Genomic DNA, 17,136 nt, shown 5'->3' on the forward strand with positions numbered 1-17,136 from the left:
GGGATCTAACTCATGTCTGTACAGCAAGTACTTTACTGACTAGCCTAAGATACCTGTCTCCCCAGCTTGCTGTCAGCTTTGCTATGAAGAGGGACCAGTAAGTACACAGGTATAAGCTATCAATAACATTCATTTGATGAGAACTTAGGACAGCCTTGGGAAGTAACATTGTTAAATATGCATACTATATCATTTTAAAATTGTTTATTCTGTGTAAGTGTATAGCTGTATGTATAACATGGTGACACCTTGAAAACAGTTCTCTTCTACCACATGGGTCCCTGGGATCAAACTAAGTAACAATCAGGCTTGGCCCTGACAACTTTATCCACCTCCTCTCACTGAGCTTAGTTTATGTTCTTTTCTTCTCTCTCTCTCTCTCTCTCTCTCTCTCTCTCTCTCTTTTGTTGGCTTTTTTTCGTTTGTTTGTTTTGTTTTTTTGTTTGGTTGGTTTAGTTTGTTTTTTTTTTTTTTTTTTTAAAGACAGGCTTCCTCTATGTAGCCCTGACTGACCTGAACTCAATCTGTAGTCCAGTCTGGCCTAGTACTCATCAGAGATCTGCCTATCTCTTCTCCTAAGTACTAGATTAAAGGCCTGCACCACGGCCCGTCAGTTCATCAGTTCATGTTCTTTTTTTTTTTTTTTTTTTTTTTTTTTGGTTCTTTTTTTCGGAGCTGGGGACCGAACCCAGGGCCTTGCGCTTCCTAGGTAAGCGCTCTACCATTGAGCTAAATCCCCAGCCCCCAGTTCATGTTCTTATAAGCCACTTGGTATTACTTATATTGCCAGAGTTGTGGTTTTGTTTATTGTTTTACATTTGTTTTCCAATTTGGTGATCTTTTTAATCTAGGAATTTAGTTTTAAAATAAAACAATATAAATAGACCACATTTGTGGTTAATAAATTTTAACTAAGTACTATTTCATTTATATTGGTTTTATGAGGAAAGAATTTGGATTGAATGCCTTAAGAATCATTTCTGTCTTCTAAAATCTATATTATTCTAGTAATGATCTGGTAAAATTAAATCTAGAATTATTATTACCAAGGCACTGCTAATAGAAGTAAGAGAAACAGTGTGGCAGAAGTCAGGAAGGGCAAGAGTGTGACCCAGAGTATAAAACAGATATTACCAAGAAGTCATTAATGGAGGCAGTTGATCACTGGGAAGGTCTCCACCAGTCCGCATGTGGGTACTCTGCACAGTTGAACAGTCCACAGGGTTCTTCTTTTTGTTCTTATAGAGGGGTTTGCACAAACTCCAGCTGCTCCTACATTTTCTTGACAGGCAGTATTTATTTTGTCATAATTCTGTGATATGTTGGAGGAAATGTCATATTTTTGTCTGATAGTTAGAAAATAAATTTTACTATAAGATTTATCTCAATTTGCTTTGGTTTTTAAAAAATACCTTGAGACAAGGTCTCATTTTGTAGCCCAGACTGCTCTAGAACACAGCATGTAGCCCACGCTGGCCTCAGACAGAGCAGTCCTCCTGCTTCAGACCCTTGAGTGCTATAATTACAGCCTAGAGCCACCAGGCTTAAGGTATTCAATCCAAATTCTTTCCAGGTGTTAAATGGGAAAAGGGAAGGACTCTGAGAGCAGTCTGATATTCTTACTGTGTAGTTCTTTAGAGCAGTGCTTACATGTAGATTTGGGATGCCATCTGAAATTTCATACATTGCAACTTAGTCTGCAGAGAATCCGAATCCAGTTCTTTGGCATGACAGATCAAGGCTGGATTGTCATCTGTTAATTTACTTCTCCCTTGTTTGGTGACACTTTTCTCTATAGTGTAGGCCTTAAACGTCATCCTTTCCATCATGACTCCTTTTACCTACCACACTTTTAGGCAGTTATAAGCATGGATATATAAAGGATACCTATCAAATATTCACTGATAGCCAAAGACATTAATAATTATCTTAGAACAGTTTTTTCATACACAGTATGGTTTTACTATTAAGATTGAAGCAAACTTGCATTCTAGAGATAGAGAGGTGTTTGCTTTTACTAGAAGAATTAAGTCTTGGGCGTAGTTGCACACACCTTTAATTCCAGCACTCCGGGGCAGAGGCAGGGCGTTCTCTGAGTTCAAAATACCCACCTGGCTTGAAAGGAAAAGAAAAGAAAGATGAATTAAGTCCTTGGCAAATATTTTTACTGCCAGACATGATATAGATCATGTCTCTAACATTTTTCAGAGTTGACTAATTCCTCATAATGTTTGCTCCTCAGAGCTTAGAACATGGCCTCATATGTATAGACATACCATGCAAAGTAGAAGGTGGATGCTTAGGACCGAGTCAAAGTTGTTATTTTTCCTAACTCCAAGCGAAGATTCACTTAACTATTTTTCATGAAACTAAAATAGGCATCTCAGGCAGCACTTTTCAAAATGAAGCATTCTTTAGGGGTGTACATGTACACAGGCAGGGAAGCCTGTAGAGATCAGAAGACAACCTCTTGGAGTCACTTTGTCTTTCCACTTAGGGCTTTCAAAGCTTGAGCTCAGACCACTGGGCATGTACAGCAAACAGTTCTACCTCTTAAGCTAGCTGTTGGACCCAAGATGAAGCAACAGAAGACAATCCAAAGATGTAGTGATTTGATATATATGTGCTGGGGGGTGTAAGAGTCTCTGTGTTCAATAGCAAAACCATTTTCTTTCTGAAAGAATCAAAGCTATACTGTCTACATAATAAGCCTACAACATATTTTAGTGTAAGCAGAGATCTTTCATGCAGTGTTATGTGGTATTCCTGGCTTGTTGGTGTGTTCAATACAAAGTGTGTGTGTTGCATGTTCAAAACAAAGGCTGCCGTGAAACTAGGTGATAGAACAGTCCAGAAACACCTCAGATTTGGTGTGCATCAGGCTTTGTGGTGACTTGGTTTTCTACATTCAGAAGTCTATACCGTCGCAGGGTTTTGACCCTCTCGTGGTTTAAGGAGGTGTGCTCTAGTAAGTAACCTAGCTTCTCAGATCTTATCTAACACTAGTAGGGTCTATAAGCACCCTTTTTAATCAGTCCCTTACTGAGATCACATCTGGAAAGAATGTGTCTTCTATCCTGTTAAGAAAGTCCACATACATTTCTTTGCTTCAACTAAATGTAGAAAGAACTCTTTTAAACCTTCAAGCCTATAGTTTAGAGTGATAGTTTAGCCTATAGGGAGGTGATGGTATAAAAGCCTGGGATAAAAAAATGGTAGATTATTAATGTAAGAAAGATGTTTTAATACCAGCTACTGGTGTAAAAGACGGGGCAATATATAGCCGGCAAAAAAGATCAGAATTATGGGAAAGGGGGTTGCCAGAGGAGAAACCAGGAAAGGGGATAACATTTGAAATGTAAATAAATAAAATTCCATTAAAAAAATGGGGGAAAAGTGATCAGAATTTCTGCTTTAAGCTGGTTGTGGTTAGTGCATGACTTTAGTCCCAGCACTTAGCATGCAGAGGAAGGTGAAACTTGAGTTTAATGACAGCCTGCTCTATAGAGTGAATTCCAGGATAGTCAGGGCTACACAGAGATGCCCTGTCTTGAAAAAAATTTCTGCCTTTATAACTTAAAATTACAGTGGGCAAAGGTAGATTCTAAAAAGTAAAGCATATAGCTGGTCAGCTAAACTATCCAGGCTTTCAAAGAACTGCCAGAAAAAAAAATCTCATCATATTGTTTTAAATGTTGGTGTAGTCGAACGAAATTCCGCCACAGCCAGCAGCTGTTCCCTGAAGGTTCTCCTAGTGACCAATGGGTAAAGCACAGGCAGCCGCTGCAACAGAAGCACAGTAACCACACGGAGGTGTCGGACCTTTGCAAAGCAAAGGTAAGTGATTGAAATTTGTTCAGAGGCTTTGATTGTTTGACTTCAAGTTATTTTCAGCTGAGGAACTGTGTGTAGCAGTTAGTGAGCTGCTAAGATGGAACCCAGGGCTCCCTCTTGTGCCTGGAACAGACCATGGACTCCTTATTTTCCACGGCCTCGGGATGAATCCAAGGTGGTAAATAATGGAGTGTGACACTTGAGCCTTTTTAATGTAGCCACCAGTGAAAGGTCATAAAGAAGACGATTCTGAGTGAAGATTAATAGGCTCTGTTGTTTATGGAAAAGGGACAGTATGTTATAACATGTTTTCAGCGCTGTGTTACTTGGTAAGCAACTATACCACGGTTCTTCTATTCTGCACTTAAGGAACATTTTATTGGTTTCTAGATTGCTGCCTCAAGAATAGTAGCCATTAAAACATTCTATAAAACCCAGCCCTGTTTGAAGACATTTGACCAGGCACTTCTCTAAGGATGGCTCAGGTGGCCTCCTAAGTACAGAAACGATTCAACAGTGTTTGCCTTTGGGGAAATGCAAGTCAGTTATGCTTCAGAATGGCTGTTGTAATAAACCAGCCAAACAAAATCATCCTTGTTTTGAGGGTACAGAGAACACGTGCCTTTTTGTGCCGTGTTCTCGGAAGCAAAAGAAGGGACAGCTGCTTTGTGACGGCTTCCCATAAGTTCCATGTGCTCTTATCACCAGACTCAGCGACTCTGCACCTACATAGATAAATAGATATACTGAAACAGGGCTCTGATAGAGAATATCACAGCATCCTTCAGAGCGCGGCCCTGGGCTGTTTGCAGCCTTGAGTGAGTAAATTCTGAGCCATCTACTGTCTAGGTGATTCTTGAAGACATTGGTTGAGTGAAGTAAGGCAGGGACAGAAGTATAAAATTGTGTGGTTCATGTTTTTTGCTGAGGATGGGCACAAGGTACTTCAGTGGTGATTATGGCTGCAAGTGGTAGACTTTAGGAATAGTTCCTTTTGGTTTGGAACAAGGTTCTGTTTTGAAGAAGTAAAATGTTTGGAAAGTGTGCTAGGGCATAGCGGTATGGGACCTCCCTAGATCTTAGCTCTCCAGAGCTATACAAGAGTCAAATAGCAGCAGAAAAGCCCCTAGGTGTGGGACAAAGTATTGCTGGTGTTGACAAACATGGCCTGTGCCACCAAGTTACACAGTAAGGCATGGCACAGGAAACGAGCCAGTGCCAAGAGAAAAGCGAGGCTGAGACCCACTGTTCGCCTCAGCATTTGTTTGCCAGTTGTTCCACCTGCTTTCGAAGTTTTCTGTGAGTGAGTAGGTGGATGGAAGAGAAACATCTTGATGAGTTACATTCATTATTCACAATTCTCTAAAATAGCTGACTTTCAAAATCTAAAGTAGAAAGTGACATTGAAAAAAGTATCTAAAGTTAAGACTAAAAGCCCAAGTTTTCAAAATACCAGTCTTTATTTTGTAAAAGATTATCCTCTTGATGGCACTTACTTGCTTATTATAGTTTAACTGAGTGTGCCTACTGCCTAATTTGTACTGTAAAGAACTTTGGGGAATGGGAAGATGGCTTAGCATGTAACACTCCCTGCACTAGCCTGACAACCAAGTATGATTCTGGAACCTGTGCAAAGGCTAAAGGAGAGAACCGAGTCTGCAGTGATATTCTCTGACCTCCACTCTGACACACAGTCCCATCTGCATGCATGATATGAAAGGAGCCTGAAAGAAAGGAAGCCTCGTGTGTGTGCTCATGTGCTCTGGCCTCTCTTCCCAGCTGGGTCTCCCACAGTCCTCTTCCTCCCTCTTGTTTCTTCTTTTATCCGCATGCTAGAGTTTGACTCAGTGGCTCTGCATAAACTTTACCTCTCAGCTGTACCCTGACATGTTTTTGTGTGATAAGGAGTTTATAAGCAAACATGGGATAAAGTAAGAGGTGTGGAAAGGACCGAAAGAAGGATATATTTGCTGTTTCCTGTTTGAGAGAATGTTCCTTTGCAAAGGAATCTTCTAAGAAAATGAAATAGTACAGCACTGTTAAAATATCCTGATGGTGCCTTATGAACTCTGTTCAATCAGGATGAACATATACTTATGCCTGTGGTTTTTACTGTAGTTACATGTTAGTTGTTTTTACTCATATTTTCACAGAATCAAAATATGAGAGGAAATGGCAGAAAACAGTATCAAGATTCACCTAATCAAAAGAAGAGAGTGAACGGAATTCACGGTCAGCCAACAAAGCAGCAGAATCCTTTGATGGTAAGAGTTGTGTGCTCAATGTCCAGTAGACAACTCTTGTTCCTAAGACCCGAGCAAGCATTGTCTAGGCAAGTGATGCTGGTTTAGTTCTTTACTTGCTTTTTAGCAATATGATTTTATTAATTTAATCCTGCAATATTTAATTTAATCCTGTTTTAATGAACTAAACTATTTTCAACTCTCTGTGGTCATTCTTTTTTTTATTTTCTTTTATTTTTTTTTCATCTTTATTAACTTGAGTATTTCTTATTTACATTTTGATTATTATTCCCCTTCCCGGTTTCCAGGCCAACATCCCCCCTAAGCCCTCCCCCTCCTCTTCAATGTAGGCTTCCCCTCCCCATCCTCCCCCCATTACCACCCTCCCCCCAACAATCACGTTCACTGGGGGTTCAGTCTTGGCAGGACCAAGGGCTTCCCCTTTCACTGGTGCTCTTACTAGGCTATTCATAGCTACGTATGTGGTTGGAGCCCAGGGTCAGTCCATGTATAGTCTTTGGGTAGTGGCTTAGTCCCTGGAAACTCTGGTTGGTTGGCATTGTTGTTCATATGAGATCTCAAGCCCCTTCAAGCTCTTCCAGACCTTTCTCTGATTCCTTCAACAGGGGTCATGATCTCAGTTCAGTGGATTGCTGCTGGCATTCGCCTATGTATTTGCTATATTCTGGATGTGTCTCTCACGAGAGATCTACATCTGGTTCCTGTCAGCCTACACTACTTTGCATCATCCATCTTATCTAATTGGGTGGCTATATATGTATGGACCACATGTGGGGCAGGCTCTGAAAGGGTGTTCCTTCTGCCTCTGTTCTAAACATTGCCTCCCTATTCCTTGACAAGGGTATTCTTGTTACCCTTTTCAAGAAGGAGTGAAGCATTCACATTTTGGTCATCCTTCTTGAGTTGTATGTGTTCTGTGCATCTAGGGTAATTCAAGCATTTGGGCTAATATCCACTTATCAATGAGTGCATACCATGTGTGTTTATCTGTGATTGGGTTACCTCACTCAGGATGGTATTTTCCAGTTCCATCCATTTGCCTATGAATTTCATAAAGTCATTGTTTTTGATAGCTGAGTAGTATTCCATTGTGTAGATGTACCACAACTTCTGTATGCATTCCTATGTTGAAGGGCATCTGGGTTCTTTCCAGCTTCTGGCTATTATAAATAAGGCTGCTATGAACATAGTGGAGCATGTGTCTTTGTTATATGTTGGGGCATCTTTTGGGCATATGCCCAAGAGAGGTATAGCTGGGTCCTCAGGTAGTTCAATGTCCAATTTTCTGAGGAACCTCCAGACTGATTTCCAGAATGGTTGTACCATTTTGCAGTCCCACCAGCAATGGAGGAGTGTTGCTCTTTCTCCACATCCTTGCCAGCATTTGCTGTCACCTGAGTTTTTGATCTTAGTCATTCTCACTGGTGTGAGGTGAAATCTCAGGGTTGTTTTGATTTGCATTTCCCTTATGACTAAAGATGTTGAACATTTCTTTAGGTGTTTCTCAGCCATTCGGCATTCCTCAGCTATGAATTCTTTGTTTAGCTCTGAACCTCAGTTTTTAATAGGGTTATTTGTCTCCCTGAAGTCTGAGTTCTTTGTATATTTTGGATATAAGGCTTCTATCTGTTGTAAGATTGGTAGAAAATCTTTTCCCAATCTGTTGGTTGGCGTTTTGTCCTAACCACAGTGTCCTTTGCCTTACAGAACTTTGCAGTTTTGTGAGATCCCATTTGTAGATTCTTGATCTTAGAGCATAGGTCATTGATGTTTTGTTCAGGAAATTTTCTTCAGTGCCCATGTGTTCGGGATGCTTCCCCACTTTTTCTTCTATTAGTTTGAGTGTATCCGGTTTGATGTGGAGGTCCTTGACCCACTTGGACTTAAGCTTTGTACAGGGTGATAAGCATGGATCGATCTTCATTCTTCTACATGCTGACCTCCAGTTGAACCAGCACCATTTGCTGAAAATGCTATCTTTTTTCCATTGGTTGGTTTTGGCTCCTTTGTCAAAAATCAAATGACCATAGGTGTGTGGGTTTATTTCTGGGTCTTCAATTCTATTCCACTGGTCTATCTGTCTGTCTCTGTACCAATACCATGCAGTTTTTATCACTATTGCTCTGTAATACTGCTTGAGTTCAGGGATGGTGATTCCCCCAGAAGTCGTTTTATTGTTGAGGAGAGTTTTAGCTATCCTGGGTTTTTTGTTATTCTAGATGAATTTGCAAATTGTTCTGTCTAACTCTCTGAAGAATTGGATTGGTATTTCGATGGAGATTGCATTGAATGTGTAGATCGCTTTTGGTAAAATGGCCATTTTTACTATATTAATCCTACCAATCCATGAGCATGGTAGATCTTTCCATCTTCTGAGGTCTTTAATTTCTTTCTCAGGGGCTTGAAGTTCTTATCATACAGATCTTTCACTTGCTTGGTTATAGTTACACCGAGGTATTTTATATTATTTGGGACTATTATGAAGGGTGTCGTTTCCTTAATTTCTTTCTCGGCTTGTTTTTCTTCTGTGTAGAGGAAGGCTACTGATTTGAGTTAATTTTATACTCAGCCACTTTGCTGAAAGTGATTGTTTTGATGTGCTCTTGGATTCAGTTTGCCAGAATTTTATTGAGTATTTTGCGTTGATATTCATAAAGGAAATTGGTCTGAAGCTCTCTTTCTTTTTTGGGTCTTTGTGTGGTTTAGGTAAAAGTAATTGTGACTCCATAGACATAATTCTGTAACACTCCATCTGTTTCAATTTTGTGGAATAGTTTGAATAGTATTGGTATGAGGTCTTCTATGAAGGTCTGATCGAATTCTGCACTAAATTTCTCTGGACCTGGGCTCTTTTTGGTTGGGTGACCTTTAATGACTGCTTCTATTTCTTTAGGAGTTATGGGGTTGTTTAAATTGTTTATCTGTTCCTGATTTAACTTCCGTACCTGGTATCTGTCTAGGAAATTGTCCATTTCCTGCAGATTTTCTACTTTTGTTGAATATAGGCTTTTGTAGTAGGATCTGATGATTTTTCAAAATACCTCTGATTCTGTAGTTATGTCTCCCTTTTCATTTCTGATTTTGTTAATTTGGACACACTCTCTCTGTTCTCTGGTTAGTCTGGCTAAGGGTTTATTTATCTTGATGACTTTTCTCAAAGAGCCAACTTTTGGTTCTGTTGATTCTTTGTGTGGTCCTTTTTGTTTCTACTTGGTTGATTTCAGCTCTGAGTTTGATTATTTCTTGCCTTCTATTCCTCCTGGGTATATTGGCTTCTTTTTGTTCTGGAGGTTTTAGGTGTGCTGTCAAGCGGCTGATATATGCTCTCTCCTGTTTCTTTCTGCAGGCACTCAGAGCTATGAGTTTTCCTCTTAGCACAGCTTTTATTGTGTCCCATAAGTTTGTGTATGTTGTACCTTCATTTTCATTAAGTTCTCAGAAGTCTTTAATTTCTTTCTTTATTTCTCCCTTGACCAGGTTATCATTGAGTAGAGTATTGTTCAACTTCCATGTATTTGTGGGCGTTCTTCCCTCATTGTTTTTTTAGACCAGCTTTAGCCCGTGGTGGTCTGATAGAATGCATGGGATTATTTCTATCTCTCTGTATCTGTTGAGGCCTTTTTTTTGACCAATTATATGGTCAATTTTGGAGAAAGTACCATGAGTTGGTGAGAAGAAGGTATATCCTTTTGTTTTAGGATAGAATGTCCTATAAATATCTGTTAAGTCCACTTTGTTCATGACTTCTCTTAGTCTGTCTATGTGTCTGTTTAATTTCTGTTTCCATGATCTGTCCATTGATGAGAGTGGGGTTTTGAAATCTCACTATTATTGTGTAAGGTGCAATGTGTGCTTTGAGCTTTAGTAGGGTTTCTTTTATGTATGTAGGTGCCCTTGTATTTGGAGCATAGATATTTAGGATTGAGAGTTCATCTTGTTGGATTTTTCCTTTGATGAATATGAAGTGACCTTCCCTATGTTTTTTCATGGCTTTTGGTTGAGAATCGATTTTATTCGATATTAGAATGGCTACTCCAGCTTGCTTCTTCAGACCATTTGCTTAGAAATTGTTTTCCAGCCTTTCCCTCTTAGGTAGTGTCTGTCGTTGTCTCTGACGTGTGTTTCCTATACGGAGCAGAATGCAGGGTCCTCATTTCGTATCCAGTTTGTTAATCTATGTCTTTTTATTGGGGAGTTGAGACCATTGATGTTGAGAGATATTAAGGAATAGTTATTATTGCTTCTTGTTATATTCATATTTGGATGTGAGATTATGCTTGTGTGCTTTTTTTCTCTTTCTTTTGTTGCCAAGACGATTAGTTTCTTGCTTTATCTAGGGTGTAGCTTGCTTCCTTATGTTGCGCTTTACCATTTATTATCCTTTGTAGTGCTGGATTTGTAGAAAGATATTGTGTAAATTTGGTTTTTTCATGGAATATCTTGGTTTCACCATCTATGTTAGTTGAGAGTTTTGCAGGATACAGTAATCTGGGCTGGCATTTGTGTTTTCTTAGGGTCTCTATGACATCTGTCCAGGATCTTCTGGCCTTCATAGTCTCTGGTGAGAAGTCTGGTGTGATTCTGATAGGTCTGCCTTTATATATTACTTGACCTTTTTCCCTTACTGCTTTTAATATTCTTTTTTTTTTTTTTTGTGCATTTGATGTTTTGACTATTATGTGACAGTAGGAGTTTCTTGTCTAATCTATTTGGAGTTCTGTAGGCTTCTTATATGTTTATGGGCCTCTCTTTCTTTAGGTTAGGGAAGTTTTCTTCTATGATTTTGTTGAAGATATTTACTGGTCCTTTGAGCTGGGAGTCTTCACTCTCTTCTATACCTGTTATCCTTAGGTTTGATCTTCTCATTGAGTCCTGGACTTCCTGTACGTTTTGGGCCAGTAGCTTTTTCTGTTTTACATTATCTTTGTCAGTTGTGTCGATGATTTCTATGGAATCTTCTGCTCCTGAGATTCTGTCTTCTATCTCTTGTATTCTGTTGGTGATGCTTGTATCTACGGCTCCTTGTCTCTTCCTTTGGTTTTCTATATCCAGGGCTGTTTCCCTTTGTGCTTTCTTTATTGCTTCTATTTCCATTTTTAACTCCTTCACCTGTTTACTTATGTTTTCCTGGAATTCTTTCAGGGATTTTTGTGATTTCTCTCTACAGGCTTCTACTTGTTTATTTATGTTTTCCTGTGTTTCTTTAAGGGAGGTCTTCATGTCTGTCTTGAAGTCCTCCAGCATCATGATCAAATCTGATTTTAAATCTAGATCATGTTTTTCTGGTGTGTTTGGATTTTCAGTGTTTGCTTTGGTGGGAGAATTGGTCTATGATGGTTTCTGTTGCTTGGATTCCTGTGCTTGCCTCTTGCCATCAGGTTGTCTCTGGTCTTACCTTGTTCTGCAATTTCTGACAGTGGCTAGACAGTTCTGTAGGCCTGTGGGTCAGGAGTGCTGTCCACCTGTTTTCCTGTTTTCTTTCAGCCAGTTATGGGAACATAGTGTTCTGCTTTCGGGCATGTAATCTTTCCTGTCTACTGGTCTTCTGCTGTTACTGTGGGCGTGTGTCCTGAGTTCACCAGGCAGGTCGCTTGAGACAGAAAAGTTGGTCTTACTTGTGGTTCCGCAGCTCAAGTTGCTCGTGTGGTGCTGCTTTTGAGCTCTCGGTGAGGACAGCAACCAGGAGGGTCTGCCCCACCTTTTCCCAGAGTCCTGGTGCATAGGGGTCCCAGATGGCATTAGGTGTTTTCCTCTGGATTCAGAAATGTGGGCAGAGTGTAGTCTCTTTTGGCTTCCCAGTCGTGTCTGCCCCTCTGAAGGTTTAGCTCTCTCTCCTAAGGGGTTTGGGTGTAGAGAATTGTTGACCGATTCCCTTCAGGTCCTGGTGGTTTCTGGACTGCAGGGGGTCTGCCGTAAGAGTGCCCCTATCTTCCAGTTCCCAGAGGCTGTATACAGTTTCCTCTTGGGTCCCGGATGTGTGCAGGAGTGGGCAGTATTGGTGGTTTCTCTAGCTCTGCAGTCTCAGGAGTGCCCACCTGTCAGTGTGGCGAACTCTCTCTCCCAAAGGGTTTGGGAGCAGTGAGCTGTGAGCTGGGATCAGCAAGGCTGGGGCTCCAGTTAAAAACAGGAAGTGTCAGGTCCCAGAGGAATTTTGCCCCTGTGTGTCCCGAGTCCACCAGGCAGGTCGCTTGGAGGAGAAAAGTTGGTCTTACCTGTGGTCCCAAGGCTCAAGTTGCTCTTTGGGGCCTGCTTCTGAGTGCTCGGTGAGGGCAACAACCAGGAGGGTCTGTGCCGCCTTTTGCCGGAGCCCCCGTGCACCCTCTGTGGTCATTCTTAAGTACAGATACCACACTACTTTTGCCTTGTTTGATTTTATTTACCTTAATTTTAAAGCTTTGAAAACACTATAATAGAAACGAGCTTTTTATTTCTTTTCTGAAAACCCAGTGTTCAGAAGCCTGGAGTAATGGCAGTGTGGCTGAGAGAGCACCTGGTGCTCCTGAGAGCTGCAAGTCTAGTTCCATGACCAGAATGGATGACTCACATGTGCTCTGCCTCCCTGAGATTTGATGCTGTCTCATGGCTTCTCAGCGCATCTGTACTCATGTGGTACACACACACACACACACACACACACACACACACACACACTCACTACTTAAAGGTGTTAATTGAATTTGTATTCATAAGTTGATATATAAGAATATTGATATTTATGGGTTGTATATGCCTCAATATATGGATATGTCCTGTAATATTTATGGTGAAAACACTTAACCCTGACATGCTTCAACAGTGCTTGGGAGGCTAAGGCCCAAAGAAACAAAGCCTGACATTGAGGCCAACCTGGGGCATAAGGAAACACAACAATTGACTTGCTTTCTTCCAACATTTCAAATATATTGTTATTGTTCATCGTGATGCTTCTGTATAACAACATATTAAACTTTTGACCCATTCTGCTATAACTTATGGTCATAACTCACTCTCCTCCAGTCTTCTGTGATCTCTACTCTGTAGCTTTGATCAATACCATTCTCTTCACCATTCTAGTCTTTCTGTGACATCTGGTTTGTAATCCATCGATAACACTGCATTTAAAAATTTAAGAGAGTTTTCTCTAGAAGAGAGTTTAGCATCTTTACTAATCTTTTCCATTATAGTCTTGACACTTGTATGTTGGATTTTCTATTTGTCATGTCACTTGTTTGACATGTCTGTAAGAAATTAGCTACGTCAGAAATGTCAAACTTCGAGTGGAAAAAAGAAATCAAGACAAAAACCAGTTAACCTGAATGTCTTAATTATGGTGACTGTTGGTGTGATAAAACACTGTGAGTAAGGCAGCTGGGGAAGGAAAGGGTTTATTTCCTTCACTGTTCCATATAACAGTCCATCACTGAAGAAGTCAGGACAGGAGCCTGGAGCAGTAGCTGATGCAGAAGGCGTGGAAGAGTGCTGCTTTCTGTCCTGCTTCTCATGGCTTGCTCACCCTGCTTTCTTGTAGAACTCAGGACCACCAGCCTGAGGATAGCCCCACCCATAATGGGTGGGCTTTGCCCCACTGATCCTAATTAAGAAACTGCCCTTCTGGCTTGCCTACATAGGATCTTACTGAGGCATTTCTTTAGGTTCCCTCCTCTTAAAATGAATTTAATATGTGTCAGATTGTATCCAGCACACTTAGTCCCTAGAGTCACTTGACTTGGGTATACCAACTCTACCAGTAAAGTAAAGTTTATTGGTTTATTTTCAGACTTCTCACCTTTTTACTAGTTAGCAAAAACAAGACAATCAACAATAGATATTCAAAAGACTTCTAACAAAAGTTAGAAAATGCTTCTTTAATTATAATATTATGCCAATAATATCTCTTACTAAGTTACTTTGTAAATTTAACTCATTAAAAAGTTCCATTTGTTTTTTTGAGATTTGATGTGTCAGATTTGTTTGGAAAATTTTGAAATTTTTTTTTAAAAATTCTCTCCCCTAGTATTTAGTCTTTCTCGTTCTTTCTACATTATACTGTAGAAGTGTTAGCGGCTAAGGAAGAGCTGTTTGTGGCTAATAGATACGGTATGAAATGGGTTCTCTTTCTAGTTCTAACTCACAGGTTTGGGGTTTTGGTGGGTTGTAGGGTTTTATTTTTGAATTTTTTTGAGTAATAAAGTTTTAAATCATTTTTAAGTTTCTAAAGGAAAAACAATGATAAATCCAGAACAGAATGGTCTGTGAGAGGTCAATGGTCAGCCATGCAAGTCACAGGCAGTCTCCAGTAGAGGGCCAGCTGGGCTGTGTAGCAATGCCACTGTTCCCTGATCACACAGCAGCTGTTAAACTGTATTAATCAGTGCCTTTCCCCACAGTCAGAGAGACGAGAAGTTTGAATGCTGAAGGATGTGTTCCTGAGTATATTGACAAAGTTTAAGATTTACTGCTTGGTCTTCACAGAATAAAACTTGAAAAGTTGCTTGTTTTTCAAGAGAATAAATGTGATTGTCAAAATTTCTCCCTTTACTCATTTTTATGAAAACAGGAAAAAGATGTAAATTTCCAAGTGGTTGGTATTGTAGTAGTGCAGCATTGTGGGTCTTTCTGTTAGCTCTCCTTGAGTCAGCAGAACTGACAGTAGTGGTGGTGCTTGTTGGAAGGAATGATGCTCACTTGGTGTTAGGCCTAGGGGATGCTGTTCACTGCAGAGCTATCCGTGCCCTGCGTAGCTGGGTTTGACTCCTTGCACTGGGACATGGGAGAGGCTTTGAAACAGTCCTGTGCAAAGGTGGGGAGCTATACACGATAGTGCTCCTAAGCCATTATATGGTCTCCAAAGTGTTGAAAAGTTGAGCTTTGTAAAGCCCCACTGGGGATAATGATTACTAGTTTAGTTTTCTACCTGAAGTGTTTGATCATATATCTCTGGAGTTTTAATGAGTAAGAGTAACAAGAGACTGCTGTGCTGTGTTTGTTTTCATAGAAATGTGAAAAGAAGCTCCATCCACGAAAGCTTCAGGACAACTTTGAGACAGGCAAGCCATTTCCTTTGTAAAATCTGTGGGGCTGTGACTTCAGTGGGTTCCTCAGTGGTGGTGATTATTTAGGATGCACTGCCTATGTGCTGCAGAGATGGCATGTGTGAGGTTTTCTTGGTAAAAAATGGCTAGAAGGAGTGATCCAGATAACATCACTTGTCAAATGTCCTGTTCCTTTTGTTAAGTGCCAGGCCCCTAGTCCCCGTAAATAAATGTCATGAACACTGGCTTCTGGCCTCGGGGAATGGGGAATGTGGTAATGAGAACACCTCGTTCTCCTTTTGCCTCTTTAGGTAATGGGGTCAACCTAAGGAACTTTTATTCATCTGTTTTTTAAAACAAAGATAAGAAGAAAAATACTTTTTAAATCCCTATTTTATGACTGGAACTAAAAATTTAACTCCTTTAACTTGTTAATAGAAAGCTGTCTTTATATGCAAGTCAACCTTGTAAAATGCTGCTAAGCATAGTCCTTACTAAAATGATTCCACTTCTCCTTCCTCACATGGAACATAGTGTGTCTGGCTTGGAAACAATCTTTTACTGCTATGAAGAGACACTGACCAGAGCAACTCTTAAAAGAAAGCATTTAATTTGGGGAACTTGCTCACTGGTTCAGAGGGTTATGGCAGCTGGCAGGCAGGGTGCTAGAGAAGAAGATAAGAACTTTACCTGCTGATCTACAGGTAGCAGCCAGAGACAGACATTGGGCCTGGAGTGGACTTTAGAAACCTCAGAACTCACCCCCAGCAGCACAGCTTTTCTCACAAGGGCATACCCCCTAATCCTAAACAGTCCTTTGCCTGGAGTCTAAGCGTGCAAACATTAGCTTATGGACAACTCTCACCACCAGAGAAACTGACCATGATGAATATGCAAACTTACATTAGTGCTACTGATGTTTGATTAGTAAATGTCGTTTAAAGTATAGTACACTGGTTTTCTTAGTTGCTAATCTGAATAGTATGAAATTTCCTTGTACTGTGGTTCCATGTTCATCAAAACCCGAAACCTTTTATACTGAAAACTCTTAAGAAGTGAAGAGTGCTGGGCGTGGTGGTGCATGCCATTTATCCCAGCACTCACTAGGCAGAGGCAGGTGGTCTCTGAGTTTGAAGCCAACCTTGTCTTCAGAAGTCAGGACTACACAAGAGGAACCTTGTTTCAAAAAATTTTTTTCACCTGCAAATCCACCAATGATTTATCGATTGCACAGTCCTGAAGTGGTTAATTGAATCACCTACATCACTAGGAGCAGAGTGTGAAGCCATTAAAACAAATGAAAGGGAAAGCTGTCTGAAAGAAATGTTCTAGGACTGAGAGGGTAACTCAGTGGATAGAAAGACCTGAGCTCTGACCACTAAGACCCTTGAGTAGCCACACATCGAAGTGCAAGTGTTTAATCCCAGTGCCCCTGGGATTGGCCTGGGCATGGCCAATGCAGAAACAACCAAGAGGCCCCATCTCAAGGTGAAAGGCATGAACATGAGGTTGCCATCTGACCTGCATGTGTGCACCATGATATGCATGTGCTCGTGCTCTCACATAATGTCCACACACCCGATTAAAAAATAAACAAAGATGCTCTAACCTTACTATGGAAAGTTATGCTTGTCTTTTAAACATGGGACCCACCATTAGCGTTTAAAATTGATGTGTTCTCATGTATTTCTTTTAACTTTAGGTACTATATTTAACAGGCATTGCTAAGACTAATTGTCCAAAAGCTTCTGAGGTTTTCTGTCTTAATCTGTTAAAACTTGGTAACTTTAACTGTATTTTCTGTTCTTCTAATCTTTACAGTTTAATTAATTGTAATTTTTATATGAACCTCTGTCAAGAAGCTCTGGTTACTATGGCACAAAATACAAATATAAGAGCTAAAAATAGGCCCATTTTGAAAGCATGGGTCTTAAAAGGTAGGGTAAAATATCTGGATTAATAGAAATAAGTAGAAAAAAGTAGAAATAACAGATTCCATTGAATCCTAAGCTGAGGTGTTTAGGATT

At 40.3% G+C, this 17,136-nt stretch overlaps 1 protein-coding gene across 1 annotated transcript in view; it reads left to right on the forward strand.

Moving 5' to 3' along the window:
* Positions 1–17,136, forward strand: part of Dcp2 (decapping mRNA 2) — a 36,335-nt gene that overhangs the window by 18,697 nt on the left and 502 nt on the right. Inside the window, exons 8-10 of the mRNA NM_001170469.1 lie at positions 3,705–3,837; positions 5,988–6,098; positions 15,073–15,124. Coding sequence (NP_001163940.1) covers positions 3,705–3,837; positions 5,988–6,098; positions 15,073–15,124 — 296 coding nt within the window. The remainder of the gene's footprint in view (positions 1–3,704; positions 3,838–5,987; positions 6,099–15,072; positions 15,125–17,136) is intronic.

Source organism: Rattus norvegicus, chromosome 18, assembly GCF_036323735.1.
Source record: "Rattus norvegicus strain BN/NHsdMcwi chromosome 18, GRCr8, whole genome shotgun sequence".
NCBI classification, from domain to species: domain Eukaryota; kingdom Metazoa; phylum Chordata; class Mammalia; order Rodentia; family Muridae; genus Rattus; species Rattus norvegicus.